General features: G+C 41.8%; 1 protein-coding gene and 1 non-coding gene across 2 annotated transcripts in view; one reads left to right on the forward strand and one right to left on the reverse strand.

Annotated features, from left to right (window-relative positions):
• Window positions 1–1,165: 1,165 nt before the first annotated feature.
• Window positions 1,166–17,811, forward strand: part of LOC145417891 (uncharacterized) — a 61,368-nt gene continuing 44,722 nt past the window's right edge. The window contains exons 1-2 of the mRNA XM_080286505.1: window positions 1,166–5,287; window positions 11,796–11,921. Coding sequence (XP_080142631.1) covers window positions 1,472–5,287; window positions 11,796–11,921 — 3,942 coding nt within the window. The 5' untranslated portion in view covers window positions 1,166–1,471. The remainder of the gene's footprint in view (window positions 5,288–11,795; window positions 11,922–17,811) is intronic.
• On the reverse strand, window positions 15,660–15,778 carry LOC145417942 (5S ribosomal RNA). The gene has a single exon (XR_013900603.1). It is a non-coding gene; the product is annotated as a 5S ribosomal RNA (ribosomal RNA).

Below are 17,811 nucleotides of genomic sequence, written 5' to 3' on the forward strand. Positions count from 1 at the left end.
TCAGCCTCCTCATTCTGATAATGTCATTGTTCGATCTTCTCAAGCAAAAACTCCCGTTTCACATACATCCCCAAATTCTTCTCAGACCACCCCTCATGTTCCACAGTCTATTCCTGCTACAGCTGTTCCTACTCATACTTTACCAAGTTCTACACAATCAGCAGTTCATGCTCCTCAGTCTACTTATGCCGCATCTCAATATACGCATGCACCTGTCACATCAACTCGTGTTCAGTCGAGCAATTCAAGTCCGGCTTACTCTATGCAAGTTCCTCCTCAAACTACGTATTCATCCTCACATTATGTACATCCTTTCCAACAGCACTATGCACAGTCACATTCAACAAATGCTCAGCATTCTGCTCGACCTCCACCTCAGTCTCCTCATGGTCTCTCTCATGGCTATATCCCCTCTCAGCTTAGCAGTACTCAGTCATATCACACTCATGCCTCTCGACATAGTACCTTTGTTGGCCCACATTCTACTAGTGCTGCAGCTAATTCTGCTCAGGTTCCTCCTCATCCAGCTAGTGCTTCATCCACTTATACTCATGTTCCTTCTCATTCCACCCATACTCTTCCCCATAACTATCCAGCCCCATATAACACCAATCCTTCCAGCCACTCCATGCACATCCCGCCAGTTAGCTATGCTCCTTCTCACTCCTCAAGTACACAGCTCCGTTCTACTCATGCCCCAGCTAACTCTTCCCAGGCATTACCTAATTCTACACATGTTCCTTCACATTCTACCCAAGGTGCACCTCATACTACTCTTGCTCCATCCCAGCTTCCCCATGCCCCTTCTCATTCCACCAATGCTCTTGTTCAGTCTGCCCATGTTCCTCCTTCCCATACATTAACACCTACTCAGACCTCAAACTCAACTCATGCCTCTACATACTCTACTCATGTTCCTCCTCACACTGCTCATGCCCCTGTGAATTCATCATATCCTCCCCAACATAGTAATACTTCTCCTCGAATGCCAAATGCTCCGGGTCATTCTTCTCATGCTATTCCTCACTCCTCACTTCCTTCATCTCATGCAGGTCATCCTCTTCCACATACCACCCATGCCCAGTCTCATGCTAGTTATCCACAACACCCAGTTCATGGTCATCATCCTGCATCATATTCTGTACATCCACCCCAGGCAGCTGCATATCCTCCACATCCATCTCACTCAGCTTCTCATCCATCCCAAGTGCCTCCTCATCCAAGTTATCCATCACATGCAGCATCACATCCATCTCAGTCTTTGCATCCATCACAAGTACATCCATATCCTGGCCAAGCACCATCCCATTCCTCCCAGGGAACCTCCTATCCTCCTCATCCATCTCATTCATTGCCTCATCCATACAGTCAAACCTACCCTCACCCTTATCCCTATAGTTCCCACCCTCAAGGGCCTCCCCACTCATCTTTGACTGCTCGTCCCACACAGGCTACCACACAACCCACACAAATGTCACCTCGCTCAGTCCAGTCTGACTCGCACCCACACCAACCCACTCCCAGTCATCAGCCATCTCACCCATATCCCCATCATTCCCAACCATATCCACAACCTAGTCACTCTTATCCCCATTCTTCACAGAATCAAGCAACCCCTACAGCATCATTACCGTCTCGACCTCATGCTCCTCAACCATCTTCCAGTCATGCCCTTCAAAGAGGTCACCCTCCTGCTGTTTCTACAACCCGCCCACAGCCCCATTCATCACAGTCAGGTTACTTTCAGCCATCGAACACATCACAGTCACATGGGTCTCATCCATTACACAGACCACCACACCCACATCTTCCCCAGCATCCTCACTATCAGCCTCCTAGATTTCCTCATCCACCTGTTAAGACAGAGGAGTCTGCTGGTAGCTCACAGTATCCAGGATATGGCTACCCAGCTTCATATGCCGCAACCCAGCCTGATGTGGGAGCAGCCAGAAGTCACCAAGAGACGAGTACTGTCAAGGCCCCAGAATATTCTTCTCCTAATTCAAAAATCCCTCAAGATACTGACCAGTCTCGGATTCGCACTAAAGGTGAACAAAAGTCTTTTGACCCTAGAAATTCTGTGGCTGGGACTGTTGATGTAAAGCAAGAATCTTGGCTGTCTGTCCCTGCCAGTAGCCATAGTGTACATCATCATCAACAGGATAATGCAAAGGAAGGCCAGTCAGATGCAACCAAAGCTTCAGCACAGCCACCATCTGTGCCGGAGAATCAGGATGGACAGAAGATAAATGCTGAGACTGAAAATAAGGAAGATAATACTAAACATGATCAGTCAACATGCAAGACATTAGAACCTGGTAAAGCTGCTCTTGCAGAGAAACTGCAGAAGAAAATTCAACGAGCAGAAAGTTTAGAATCAGTTACAGTTAAAAAAGAGAGTCCACAGGAATCCTCAGAGGTCAAAAAGGAGGACACTGAAGATGACAAAGAATGGGACTCAGGTTTCAGTAAACTGATGGAAGATTTAGCAACTAATCCAGAAGGAGTAACCAGCAAGAAAAGCAAAACTCTTGGTAGGCGATATCTCTTGAAAGTCCAACTACAGCAGGCTATAGACAATGAACTTGTTGCTCCACCTTCCTCATATATTGTTGAAGAAGAGGAAGATGAAAGTGAACCAGAACCACCAGTAAAATTTAGAGGCAAATTTAAAAGCATCAAAGACAAAAAGGTGGAGCGCTTGATTCTGACTTACGCTTCTCACTCAGATGAGAGTGCAACGGAGATGATTCCTGATGAAGATGCAAGTGACTTTGAGGAGGAACTGAAGCGAGAAATACGCTCAAAGGATAAGAAACGAGGTTATTCAAAGAAATCCTCCAAGGATTATGACAGCAGTGGAAGTGAAAGTGGGAAAAAAGATAAGGGTATTCGCAAGGGAGGTGGCAGAGGACGAAATAAAGAAAACAAACCAAATAATAAGCAAGAGTTGGATTATTCTTATAGCAGCAGTAACAGCAGCAGTAGCAGCAACAGCGATTCTAGTGATGATTCTGAGTCAAGTGATGATTCAGACAGTGTGGAATCTGAAATTGAGGAAGTAATGAGGCCACAAAGGAGAGGGAAAAACAGGAGAAAATGGGAAAGTGAGAGCAGTGATTCTGAAGAAGTTATTCCAAGGAGGAGGACAAGGAGAGGTTATAAATCATCAAGTGAGGAGGAAACCACTAAAAAACAACAAAAGACCAAGAAAAGGAAGAAGAAGCTAGAGTCAAGTGACTCGGATGATATACCTTTGAAAACAAGGCGCGGGAAGCGGAAAAAATGGGATTCAGAGGAAGAGGAAGAAGTTCTTGGAACAAAAAGAGGCAAAAAGAAAGGTGTGATAAACAAGAAACAACAAAAGAGGAGAAAACATGATGCCACAGATGAAGAGTCAGATGCAGAGGAAGTTGTGAAAAAGACCCGTGGAAGGAAAAAGAAAATCTCTGAAGGAAAGAAAGGTGGTAGGAGAAAGAAAGTATGTAGTGACAGCTCTTCTTCAGAATCGGAAGAAGTGAATACAAGGAGAGGAAAAAAGGATGTGACTCAGAGAAAAAGTGGTGGCAAAAAGAAACTCAAAAAGCCTGCTGATGACTCTAGTGATAATTCTGACATTCCAACCAAGAAGAAAAGTCCAACCAAAAGTAGCCGTGTTATTGACAGTGATGACACTGAGGACACAAAGAAGAAAAGTGATGAAGAAAAGTCCACTGAGGAAAAAGAGGCAGTCAAGAAGACTGAGGTGAAGGACAGTCTCATCAGTAAGCAAGACATAAAAAAAGAACTGGAAGAAGGAGGAGAAGAAACAGTGGCAGTACAAGAAGAAGAGACTGGGGAACTGCAAGAGGATGATAATGATTTAGATCATTCCAATGATTCTGTTATTGAAAAGCTTAAGAAAGCAAGAGATGAAGAACTAAATAGAGAAGATGTAAAGGAAATGCAAGCCTGGCTAAATGAAGTGAACAGTGATATAAAAAAGCAGCTGGGAAACCTTCCAATACTAAGAGATTGCTGGAAGAAACCTCAGTTTGGTGTTGGGGATGATTTTCTTCATGGATGGCAGACAGATGTAAAGAAGTACAAAGAGGTAACGGCGAGGTTTCCCAAAAAGTTATGTCAGGCTGCTAAACATCAAGGTGTTTCTTCCCCAACAAAAGGGTCACCAAAGAAGGGACGAGATCGTGATAGTGGAAAAGATTCTCCCGTCAGACAAGGATCATCTTCTCCCGCCAAAAACACACGTAGTAAATCTGGCATAATCAAGACCAGTATAGCAGTGGCAGAAGATGAAAAGCTGAAGGTGGCAGCTAGACCAGAAATTAGCAGTGTTATGCAAAGATTCTTCGAGAAAGTCCTGGCTGATAGTGGAAATGATTGTACCAAAGGTGGCTTGGGATCCAAGAAATTCAGTCTTGGACCATACTCAGCATTTGGGACACAGCGAGCACCTACAGGCCTAACTCCAACCCCTTCAGTAGCTCCCTCTATGATGGCTAGTGATGACTCTGACTTGGACTCTCTTGCCAGTCTTAGAACAGATCTGCCAGCCTCTGATAGCATACCTGTTTCCAAGAGATCAATTGCAAGCAGTCTTCTGAAAAAGATTGGTAGGAAATATAATGACAAAAGGCTAAACTCTCTCTGTTTGAGCAAATCAAGATCAATATTAGAGGCCACTAACAAGCCCCAGCTGCTGCCTACTCCTGGCATACCCACAACAGAAGAAGACCTGAAGGATATGTCACCTGATCAAATGAAAATTGCAACATTCTTTAGAAAGGAAACAGTGAGTAATTATAGAGACAACTTTGAAGTTATTGTGACCAAGAATGGCATCAATGAATTTACTCCAATTCTTTATCAGTCAAGAACACGGAAGAAAACAAAACAGATTCAGGATGCTGCCACAGTGAAGTCTGTATTTGGATTGGATCTTCCACCACACCTCATGAAAAAAGTTGAGGAAAGTAAAACAAAGAAACAGTTAAAGAAAGTAGAGAAAAAAGAAGACATAAAGAATTCACTGAGAGATGAAAGCTCCCCGTTGCCTGTCAGCCGGGCTAGTACCCCAGCAGGCTCCGTCCTTGCTCCAGGGGAGGATGATGAAGACTCGGAACTTCGTAGTGAGCGCTCAGAATCTGTCTTGGGAGAATCCTCAGCACCTCAGGCAGCGAAGAAGGTTCGTCGAAAGTTCCGCAAGTTCAGAAGTGGCTTTGACTACATCCGGAAGAAAAAGAAAACTAAGCCTGATGATGAAGCCACCCCATCCAGGAAGCGAATAGTAAGTTTTCTTTGTTTTCTCTCTATAGCTTGCTTGTAATTTTGTTACATTATAAGTAAGTACACTTGTACTAGTACGTATGTACTTAGCTATTAGTATTATCAGCTGTATGATTTTATTTAATGGACTGAACTGTATTCAGAGCAGGAAATAACTTACTCAGAAATTATTCATTCATTGTTTTCAGAATGAAGAATCAGATTGTGGACTGAGTTATAAACTAATATGTGCACATTATCATTACTCTTAAGTAACAGTATCTCTTGCATGGTGTGTGTGTGTGTGTGTGTGTGTGTGTGTGTGTGTGTGTGTGTGTGTGTGTGTATTTACCTAATTGTATTTACCTAATTGTGATATACAGGAGATGAGCTACACTCGTGGGGTCCCGTCTCTGTTTCTCAGTAAGTCAAGTTTAGCTGTAAACTTGATTAAGTTTTTAGACTGGATGATCTCTTTGTCCAGGCTATTCCACAGGTCTATACATCTACAAGGAAAACTATATTTTTTGATATCCTTCAAGCAGCTTGGCTTCTTCAATTCAGTTCCATGTCCTCCTGTTACTCTTGTAACTGCATGCAATCGTGGAGGGGGAAACGGGGTAATGAAACCCGCCCAGCTGGACTCGACTGTTTATTCAGTCATACCTGGAATTGGAATTTTACTCTCTCAGTAAGCTGTAATGGCATCACTCGTCATTGTTATAACACTTGGTCATACACATAATTACAATTTGCCAGCGTTTACTTCGTATACGTATATTGCTTTCATTCTCGTCCTTACTTTCCAACATTTATAATTGGGTTATATCGTGACATCCACCATGTGCAGATTAATAGGCATTCTTAAAGTAAGCAAGGGCAACTCACTTGTGGCGGGTCCAATTTTCATCTTACAGTACCAGTGTGTGGGTAGGGGGTGAAGTACACAACACCAGTCCCTCACGGGCGTAATATTCTCATAGCAATAACACTTTCACAGGATGGTCGTGGAATGGCATATCGTTTGAACTCCACCCCTTTGGAGTCTCTGTCTAGTAAATCCAGGGATCGACGTCACCTCGCCCCCTCATTCGTCTCTGACTGCCCACACACTGCCCCACGCTCGCCCATAGCGTCTATTCTAAGGCCTGGTGTTCATTACCGCTAGGCTGATGGATATGCTTACGCGACTGTACATACATATAAACACCGTGTCAGCATCCTTGTGCCTCTCTCTCTTTCTCCTACACTCTCCCTCCCTCTCTGTCTGTCCCTCCCTCTCTTTCTCTCTTTACCGGGTTAGATGTGGTAAGAACTTTCTTATCTCATACAAACAGATCTTCTTTGTCAATTTTATCTACTCCCATCATGGTCCTGAACACTGCAATCATGTCGTCCCTCTTTCTTCTTTCCTCTAAGGAAGGCAAATCCAGTTTTTCTAGCCTCTCTCTGTACGACAGATCTGCCAGAGTGGGGACCATCTTGGTTGCTGTTCTTTATATTCTTTCAGTCTTATATATATATATATATATAACTATCTTGTTGATATGTTTTTCAGGTGACAAACTATCCTGGACCAGTACTCCCAAATCTTTCTCTTCTCTCGCTTTTGTGATTGGTTCATTACCCATTGAATAATTTAGTGATGGTCTCTTGGTACTTTTACCCATTTCCAATATTTTACATTTCTTTGCATTGAATTTCATTTCCCACATCTGGCTCCAATCGTGTATCCTATCCAGATCCTCCTGCAGCATTTTACAATCCTCCTCAACCTCTACCTTCCTCAATATCTTTGCATCATCAGCAAATAGATTTGCATAACTGTTCACTCCATCTACCATATCATTTATGTAAATCAGGAACATTACTGGTGCCAACACTGAGCCTTGTGGGACTCCACTTGTTACTTCCCTCCATCCAGACATCCTATCCTTTATTACTGTCCTCATTTGTATGTCTTTCAAAAAGTCTCTCATCCATTCCAGGAGGTTCCCCTTCAGTCCTCCTATATGTTCTAGTTTCCACATTAGTCTCTTGTGGGATACCTTGTCAAAGGCCTTCTCTAAGTCTAAGTACACACAATCCACCCAACCATCTCTCTCCTGTACCACGTCAATCGCTCTTGAGTAAAAACTCAACAAGTTGGAAACACATGACCTTCCACTTCTGAATCCAAATTGACTTTCAGCCAAAATATTCATCTCTTCCAGATATTTTATCCATCTATCTTTCAGGATTCTCTCGCACAATTTTGCAACCATGCTGGTTAGGAACACTGGTCTGTAATTCAGGGGTTCTTCCCTGTTTCCTCCCTTATAAATTGGTACCACATTTGCCCTCTTCCATTCTTGAGGCACTTTCCCCTCATCCAGAAAACACACAATTAAACTGTGAATCTTATCTGCCAGTTGTTCTCTTCATTCCTTCAGTACCCAATTAGAGATTCCATCTGGTCCTGGGGCTTTCCTTACATCTTGAGTTTCTAGTAATTTATACACTTCCTGTACTTCCACCTTTATATCTTTTATCATTACATTTTTAGTCACTCCCTTCCCTTCCACAAACTCTCTTTCATTAGTGAAAACCAATTGGAAACATTTGTTCATTATTTCGGCTTGCATTGCCGCATCTTTATAGACCTCTCTTTCTACTTTCAGTTTGGTGATTCCTTCCTTTTGTTTCAGTTTGGTGATTCCTTCCTTTTGTTTCAGTTTGGTGATTCCTTCCTTTTGTTTCAGTTTGCCATTGACAGATCTATAAAACAGTTTGGGCTCGTCCTTATATTGTCTGTCATACCTTTTTCAAAATTCCTTTCTTCCTCTCTATGTATTCTTGTATATTCATTTCTAGTTCTTTTATATTCTTCCTTTGTTCTGTTGTTATCTCTCTTTCTCCATTTGTTCCACACCGTGTCTCTCTCTTTTTTTTTTTTTTTTTTTTTTTTTTGCTATCATACATCTTCTATTAAACCACTCCTTTTTCCTGCTTTCTTTCCCCCTTACTCTTGGTACAAATTTTTCCACTTCCGAATTATAGAGGCCTAGAAAGATATCCCACTTCCTCTGTATCTCTCGTTTCTCTGAATTTTCTCCGGTCCGCATTTTCGAAAAATTTTCTCAATCCTCTGTGTGTGTATTTACCTATTTGTAGTATACAGGAATTGAGCAATGCTCGTGTTGTCCTGTCTCCATCTCCACATTTATCAAGTTTACCTTTACACACATGAATGATTTTCTCATGCACCACCTCTTCGTCTAAGTCGTTCCAAATATTAATGTATTTACCTAATATACCTAATTGTGATATACACGGAATGTGCTATGCTCGTGGGTTTCCATCGCTGTTTCTCAATAAGTCAAATTTAGCTTTAAACTCGTTTAAGTTTTTGGACTGGACGATCTCTTTGTCCAGGCTATTCCATAAGTCTATACTTCTGTAAGGAAAGCCATATTTCTTGATATCCTTCAAGCAGCCTGACTTTTTCAATTTCATTCTGTGTCCTCTTGTTGCTCTCCTATCCCATAAAAACAGATCTTCTTTGTCAGTTTTATCTACTCCCACCATGGTCCTGAACACTGCAATCATGTCTCCCCTCTTTCTCCTTTCCTCTAAGGAAGGCAAATCCAGCTTTTCCAGCCTCTCTCTGTATGACAGGTCTGCCAGACTGGGGACCATCTTGGTTGCTGTTCTTTGTATTCTCTCAATCTTGTTTATATCTTTCTTTTTGTGTGGGGACCACACTACCGCTGCATATTCTAACCTGGGGCGGATCATGGCCACTATCAATTTTTCATCATCTCCTCATCCATATAATGAAATGCTACTCTTATATTAGTCAAGAGTTTATAACTCACTCCAACTATCTTGTTAATGTGCTTTTCTGGTGACAGACTATCTTGGACCAGCACTCCCAAATCTTTCTCTTCTCTCATTTTTGTGATTAATTCATTACCCAACAAATAATTCAGTGATGGTCTCCTGGTACTTTTACCCATTTCCAATATTTTACATTTCTTTACATTAAATTTCATTTCCCACGTCCGGCTCCAATCATGTATCCCATCCAGATCCTCCTGCAGCATTTTACAATCCTCCTCAACCTCTGCCTTCCTCAAGATCTTTTCATCATCAGCAAACGGACATGCATAACTGTTCACTCCATCTACCATATCATTTACGTAAATCAGGAACATTACTGGCGCCAACACCGAGCCTTGAGGGACTCCACTTGTTACTTCCCTCCATCCAGACATCCTATCCTTTATTACTGTCCTCATTTGTCTGTCTCTCAAAAAGTCTCTCATCCATTCCAGAAGTTTCCCCTTCAGTCGTCCTATATATTCTGGTTTCCACATTAGTCTCTTATGAGGTACCTTGTCAAAGGCCTTCTCTAAGTCTAAATACACACAATCCACCCAACCATCTCTCTCCTGTACCACGTCAATCGCTCTTGAGTAAAAGCTCAACAAATTAGAAACACATGACCTTCCACATCTGAATCCAAACTGACATTCAGCCAAATTATTCATCACTTCTAGATATTTTATCCATCTGTCTTTCAGGATTCTCTCGCACAATTTTGCAACCATGCTGGTTAGAGACACTGGTCTACGAGTATAATTCAGGGGTTCTTCCCTGTTTCCTCCCTTATAAATTGGTACCACATTTGCCCTCTTCCATTCTTGTGGCACTTTCCCCTCTTCCAGAGAACACACGATTAAACTGTGAATTTTATCTACCAGTTGTTCTCTGCATTCCTTCAGTACCCAATTAGAAATTCCCTCAGGTCCTGGGGCTTTCCTTACTTCTTGAGTTTCCAGTAATTTAATCACTTCCTGTACCTCCACTTTTGTATCTTTTATCACCAGTACATTTCTAATCACTTCCTTCCCTTCCACAAACTCTTTTTCCTTAGTGAAAACCGATTGGAAACATTTGTTCATTATTTCAGCTTGCACTGCTGCATCTTTATAGACCTCTCCATTCACTTTCAGTTTGGTGATTCCTTCCTTTTGTTTCAGTTTGCCATTAACAAATCTATAAAACAGTTTGGGTTCATCCTTGCATCTATTATACCTTTTTCAAAATTCCTTTCTTCTTCTCTACGTATTCTTGTGTATTCATTTCTAATTCTTTTATATTCTTCCTTTGTTCTGTTGTTACCTCTCTTTCTCCAATTGTTCCATGCCTTATCTCTCTCTTTTTTTTGCTATCATACACCTTCTATTAAATCACTCCTTTTTCCTGTTTCCTTTCCCTCTTACTCATGGTACAAATTTTTCCACTCCCAAATTTTTGAGGTTTAGAAAGATATCCCACTTCCTCTGTATCTATCTTTTTTCTCTGAATTTTCTCCAATCCACATTTTCTCAAAAGTTTCTCAATCCTGTAAGATTTGCTTTCCCAAAGTTGTATCTTCCCTGTCTATGAAGCTCGTCTCTTGGCTCGATGTTCCCTATTATCTTCTGGAACTCAATGACCACATGATCACTTTTTTCTATTGGACTGAGATATTTCAATTCTGTTACATCGGGTTCTTTGATAAACAGTAAATCTAACCTTGCTGGTGTGTCCTCACCTTGAAACTGTGTCTCTTCTTTGACCCATTGCGTCATCACATTATTCATTATTATATTTAATAACATAGTGCCCCATGAATCCTCACCGCCTCCTGAGTACCATTCCTCCCAGTTCACCTCTTTACAGTTAAAGTCACCCACCATAATTATATTATTGCTTTTCTCAAATATTTTTTGTAAATAGCTAGCCATATCTGACATCTGGTATGTGTCATCATTCCATGCTCTCGTCTTAGGGGGAACATACACTACCGCCATATCTGTCTTAACATTCTCTCCAGTTTCTAATTTCATATATATCACTTCAGCCCTGCCTTCTCCCATTTCCACGGTACCTACATTTATGTTGTTCTTCACTGCTGTCATCACTCCTCCTCCCGTTTTTTCTTTTCTGTCTTTTCTCCACAGTTTGTATTTACCATCTCCCAAATGAACATCAATATCTTCTCATAATTTGGTCTTTACAAAGAACATGACATCAAATTCATGTTCTCTCGAGAAATCGTTAATTTCAAGCTTTGCCGATATTAAACCACCAACATTAGTATATATCACCTTCAGATTATTTTTGATGTTTTTCATACCCTCTTCTCTCCTACTCTCTGTCAGTACCACTTCCTCAACTTCTGATCTTTCACAGCCATCCCCCTTAGTTTCCTTCATTTCTGTTTCCTTAAATACCGCTTCCTTACTTTCATATCCATTACTCTCCAGAAAAAAAAAAAATATTCTTCCTCTGTCCTCTTATCATGTGTGTGTGTGTGTGTGTGTGTGTGTGTGCGCGCGTGCACTCAGTGAATACATGTAAAACAATTCAGTATTGTAATTGCCCAAAATCTTTGTCTTTTGTGTCCTGTGCATTGTGTTTTGCAGAATCAGCTCTCTTTTACAGACAAGGCTATACATTTTGTGCATGGTATTATATTAATCATGAAATATTCCCTCCAGCCTGTCCGCAAACATGTCAACTGGCCTGAAGAGAGTCGTGATGTGGTGTCTGAGGTACGCAGCTGGGTAGTGAACAAGGGCCTCGGGGAGACTGTCCTGCATAAGGCTGCTAGGCTTCAGTACCATGTAAGGCTGGGAACCTGTGATGTATCAGTATCAGTAATGTAAGGGTATAATATTCATGTTCATAATATTATTTGTAACCACTGTACTGAATGTACAAAGTTCTTTGCACTTTTTTCGTGGATGATGAGATGCAAGTATACAAGAATGGTACCATCCCTCCCTCCCTCCTGCAACTGACAATCACTTGAGCTCATCCTGCCTACCTCACCCATTATTTGCTCCCCTGTCTTTGATTTGCAATGTACCATCTTCACAGCATGTCTTTCCCCATCATGTCCCAGAACCAGCCTCTGCCCTGCTCCGCAAATATCTCTCCTGATGTGGTACGGTATTTATAAACAACATGTAATGTTTCTGCTACTAGCTGGCCTACATATCTTATATTAAGAGAGATTTTTCTCATTGTGCCAACACCACCCACTGTACTACAACCCGTGATGTCGGCTAGTCTCTGCACAAAATCAACATATCTCAAAGCCATTGCATTGTTAGGGACACACTCCCTCATTTGTGTGACCTAAAATTACCTCTGTTGATCTGAAATGACCTGAAGAAAGAACTGTCATGTGAGGCATTTTGGGCCAAAGGGGCAACCTTGCCAAGCAGCTGTAAGCACGGTTCTTCACAGTTAAAGTTAAGGGAAGTTTAGGGTATAAGGCTGTAACTAAAGACATTTGTATTTAATGTGAATCTTAACCACTCCTTAGTGTAGCAGTCAGGTGAAAATTTGTCAGTATTTATATGCAAGTGGAATATACAGTATTGTTGAAAATAATTTCATGGATGTAATTTGCATATGGTACAATTAGTATTAGAGGTAGGCTGTGAGATAATGTTGAATTCGTGTGTGTTGTGTGTCGGGGAGAGCATGTGGAGACTGTCAGACATGAAATGATCAGTCATGCTGGTGAGTCTCCCGAGTATGTGGAAGAGTTTTGTTACTTGGGAGACATGGTATGTGTTGGAGGTGGGACTGGAGCCAGCCCTGTGGCTAGAGTGAGGAGTGGTTGGAAGAAGTTTAGGGAGCTGTTGCCTCTGCTGACATTGAGAGGGCTCTCCCTCCGTGCTGAGGAATCTTTGTACAGAAGGCTTTCGATCTTCGATCGGTTTTGGGACCGAAAAATACGATCGAAATGCGATTTATTGAAGTGCGAATTGATAAACTTATGGGAAAAAAATAAATGGGACTGGCGTGTCACCGACAAACCTACATCAACTTTTACGTATACACTTATACCCATCCAAAATCTTAACACAGCCATATTTTTGCTTATATTTAGTACATATTTACTTACTATAGGCAATAAAAGCATGAAATACAGGCTGCACACACTTTAATATAGAAAGAATGAAGCTCATGTGGTGAGTGTTGGGTTCCAAGACAATTCACCGTCAAGTTAATTCGCCGTCAAAACATGGACGATTCCCCATCAGGACAATTCGCACCCTGGACGATTCCCCGTCATTTTATAAATGTACATATTATTAATTAATGAGTTCTTTAATAACTCTATTTCAGGGGAATCCATCAGAGTCTATGTTCAGTAGCGTAGGCTTTGGATATTACAGGATTTATTAGTTGCACCTTTAGTCAATAATTAACTTGTTTCTTCCTTGCTGTAGTTGCCTTTGAATTATATTCTAGTATCGCTCATAGCTGTCTTCATTAATGATGGCGAACTGTCTTGTTATTGTTCTGATGGCGAATTGTCCTGACCGGTTCCAAGGCGGTGGCTGAGACTGTTGCCAGCCACCACTGCCACCCTTGCTGCCATCACTCACGCTCGCCCTAACTCCGCTTGAGTGAAAACCTGCTTCCTTATCCTTGTCCCAATCACCATGGCCACTGCTGTCGATGCTTTTACTGTCTCCATCATCACAAAAAAGATTTCAAATGTTTGAATGAGGGCAAGTGTCACCAAGTGGCTGGTAGGTGGCATTGCAGATGAACAGATGGGCTTCAACTTGCGCTCGCAACCCGGCCTGAGTGATCGAAGCACGACTTTTGAAATTGAAGCACGAATTTTGGACGAGCAGGCAAGTCTGATCGAAGTACGAAATATTGAAGTAAGATTAATCGAAGATTGAGAACCTACTGTACAGTGAGTCCTCGATATACGAAAGGGATAGGGACCAATAAAACCTTTCGTGAAGCGAAATTTCTTAAATCGGAACGATTTTCCCCATTGAAATATACATAGAAAGGGGGGTATGCATTCCAGGACCCCATTGGACCCCCCACTTAAACTTTACTGCTCCTATTTTGAAGTATGCAGTACACATACACAGTACTATACTATTGTACAGACATTAACAAATAAAACATACAACTAATTACTGTAGTATTAGTACTGTAGTATTAAACGGTGCAAGGCCTAAAGTTCGCCCAATCTTTGAGACTCCTTGCCCCTCCTTGTGGCATCTTATTATTTCCAATTTCCTCTCAAGAGTGAGAGTACGATGCTGTTTCTTCCCTGCAGCTGGTCCCCCGATGCTGGAGATGATGCAGGGTGCTTGAGAGTCTATCTGTTGCCAGACGCCTCAATCCCGTTTGGGGTGGCCACAGACAATTCGCCTCCAAGTCGCCCTGTCCCCCACCATTTCACTGCCCTGCTCCCAACTCACACCCCCCTCTCTCATATACCTCTCCACCCAATCCCTCCATCTCATCCTCGGCCTCCCCCTCCCTCTTCCCCCCTTCACCTCACTCACATACACTTTCTTCGTCAGTCTCTCACCCTCCATCCTCTCCACATGGCCAAACCACCTCAGTGTATTCCTCATAACACTTCCTATCACATCCACATCCACACCACAACGCTCCTTTATATCCTCATTCGTCAGCCTCTCTCTCCATGTGACTCCACAAGCTCCTCTTAAATAACTCATTTCCACTGCTCTCGCTCTTGACTTGTGTCTTTCCAACAACGTCCAAGCTTCACTTCCATACGTTAGAGTTGGTATCACAATACTGTCATGTAGTAACTTTTTCACTTCCATGCTTACTTCCCTGTTTCTTATCACTGCTTTCAAAGAACCAGCAACCTTTCTTTCCTGCTGTACCCTTTCAAGCACTTCACCCTCCAAACCTCCATCCTTACGCAGCACACTACCCAAGTACTTTAATGTACGCACATTTTCCAATTCCTCACCATCCAAGCATGCTGTACATTCACTGACTTCACCTCTCTCAAAGACCATCACTTTACTCTTCCCTACATTCACCTTTAGATTCCGTTTCTTACACACTTTCCCAAACTCATCCACCAAGCCTTGCAGCTCCCCTTCATCTTCACTCAACAACACAGTATCATCTGCAAACAACAGTACAGGGAGTTTCCAAACACTACCCTCTCTCACCAGGGCCACTCCAACATCCACTACCCTACCTTGTACCTCTTTTATTACCCCATTCATGTACAGGTTGAACAACCATGGAGACATGACACATCCCTGTTTCAACCCAACCTTCAAGGAGAAAAATTTACTTAGTTCACCATCCACACGCACTGCAGCCTTAGCACCATCATACATACTCTTCACAGCATTGTACAACTTCCCATCTACTCCATATATTCTTAATACTTTCCACAATCCTTGTCTATCCACCCTGTCATATCATTCATTCATTCATTGCCAGACGCCATGTATCCCAGACAGGGTGGCCAATGGCTTAGAGTTAATTGTTTTACAGGGAGGGGCACTAATCCTCCACCAACCCCACTTGACACGTTGGGATGCCAACAGCATCTGGTGTTCCCAGGCAGTCACCCATCCAAGTACTGACCAGACCCAACGTTGCTTAACTTCGCTGATCGGACGGGAAGCGGTGTACTCAACGTGGTATGGCCTTTGGCTGTCATATGCTTTCTCCAAATCCATGAAAGCCGCATACAACTTCTTTCCCTTCTCTAGAAACATTTCCACTAAAGATCTAAGAATGAATATCTGATCTACCCAACCTCTTCCCTTCCTAAAGCCTCCCTGGTCTTCTCCAACTAATTCCTCTGTTCTTTCTCTAACTCTGTCAACTATCCTAACATACACTTTTCCTATTATACTAAGAAGACAAATGCCTCTATGATTACCACACACTTCTTTTTCCCCTTTTCCTTTGTACAAGGGAATAATTATACCTGACTTCCAATCCTCCGGGACTCTACCTTCCTCCCAGGCCAATCTGCACATCTTCCCCATCCATTCTACTACTATCTCTCTCCCCCATGCTTCAGCATTTCACCACACACTCCATCAATTCCTGGGGCTTTCCCCAATTTAACTTTCTTCATTGCTTCCACAACTTCTATCTTACTGATTTCTTCCTGTCTTCTGGCCCATGATGCCTGATATTCAGTAAATCCACTGCAATGCTGGGGACAATTTTTAGCACACACCATAATTATAGGCATGACCTGAATCAGTTTTTTTTCATTATAATTGACTGCATGGGCATGAAAGAACCAGGATTGACAAATTGGTATGAACATGGCTGAAATGGACTGGAGTATGTAGAATGGATCAGATCTAACCAGAATGAATGTGACTAGAATTGATCTAATGGGGCTTATTTGGTTGTGAAGATACTAATTAAAATTTATTGCCTTTGAGTGACTCTGAGTGGGCCTGTGTTTGAACTGATGAATAGCATGAATTACCCAAGTGACCTCAGTGGACATAAAGGGGACCTGAATTACTCTGAACTGATTTGAAAAACTTGATCAGGCTGAAAAGGTTGTGATGTGCCTGATTGGACCTGAATTATCCACAGAAACCTGAAATAATTCAGCAGAGATGAAATGGACATTAAGGGCCATAGTAGACCCAAAATTGAAGTGGATGGATTTGCTTGAACCTAAATGGTTCTAATTATACTTGTTTTGCCCAAATCTGATATTAGAACAACAAGGCTGTTTGCTGCCAGGTTGTTATACATGACTAAATGGATAATTCAGTAATGCTTGGCAGCTCCCAGGCTTACACAAGAGTAACCATATGCTAAACTAGCAGCTCAAAAAGGGCCAAGGAAAACCTTTAAGAGACCCTAAATGATGGTGCCTCTGGGATGATTGTAAGGCTCAAGGGGGTATGGTGTGTTAGTTAACTTATAAACTCATGAGAGAGCATAAATCCCACTGTATGACAGCTTAGGCTGGTTTGTGTTGCCAGGCACTGGGCTGGTTGATGTACAAGCGAAATGGTTACTCAATAACTCAGTGACAAAGGCTTTTATAGACCTGCCTGAGGGGCCAGTGGAGGCCTGAATAGGCTGAAATGGATGTGAAGGCCTTGAGTAGATCTGAAATGGCATTCATGGTCCTAAGCAGGTGTGAATTGATTGAAATGAGCTTGATTGGATGTAAAGAAACATAATGAACAAAAAGTGACTTGAATGAATTTAGTTAGCCCTGAATGAATTTGTTTGGACATAAGGAACCTGAACTGATCTGCGGATCAGAGTTGATAAAAACTGAACATGGACATTATGACCCAAAAGGGTTTATGTAGCAGAACTTATTGCCTGATTTGACCGCTGAACTAATTCAGTTGAAATTAGTTCTTGATAACACTGGAAACCATTGGCCATTTGAACTGTTATATGACTGGTATGCAAGCATGACATTAGTATGCAGTTAACAAGGTCACTTGTTTATCCATCGTACTTTTTCACCTTTGATTAATTGCTAATGATACATTATAGCACCTGATTTATCATTTTACCATATGTAAAGTTGTTTTTTTCTGTTCTGTATCAAGTTCAGCATATTCTTTATTTTCCTTTTTTTAAACATAATATAACTGACTTTATTATTTGGTAACAGATGTTCTTTGTAATACATCATTTATTGTACCATATGTGCTTCAGCTGTAAGACAGTAAAAATCCAACATGT

Source organism: Coenobita brevimanus, chromosome 111 (assembly GCF_032717465.1).
Source record: "Coenobita brevimanus isolate Jiangsu-jjx chromosome 111, ASM3271746v2, whole genome shotgun sequence".
In the NCBI taxonomy this organism is placed as follows: domain Eukaryota; kingdom Metazoa; phylum Arthropoda; class Malacostraca; order Decapoda; family Coenobitidae; genus Coenobita; species Coenobita brevimanus.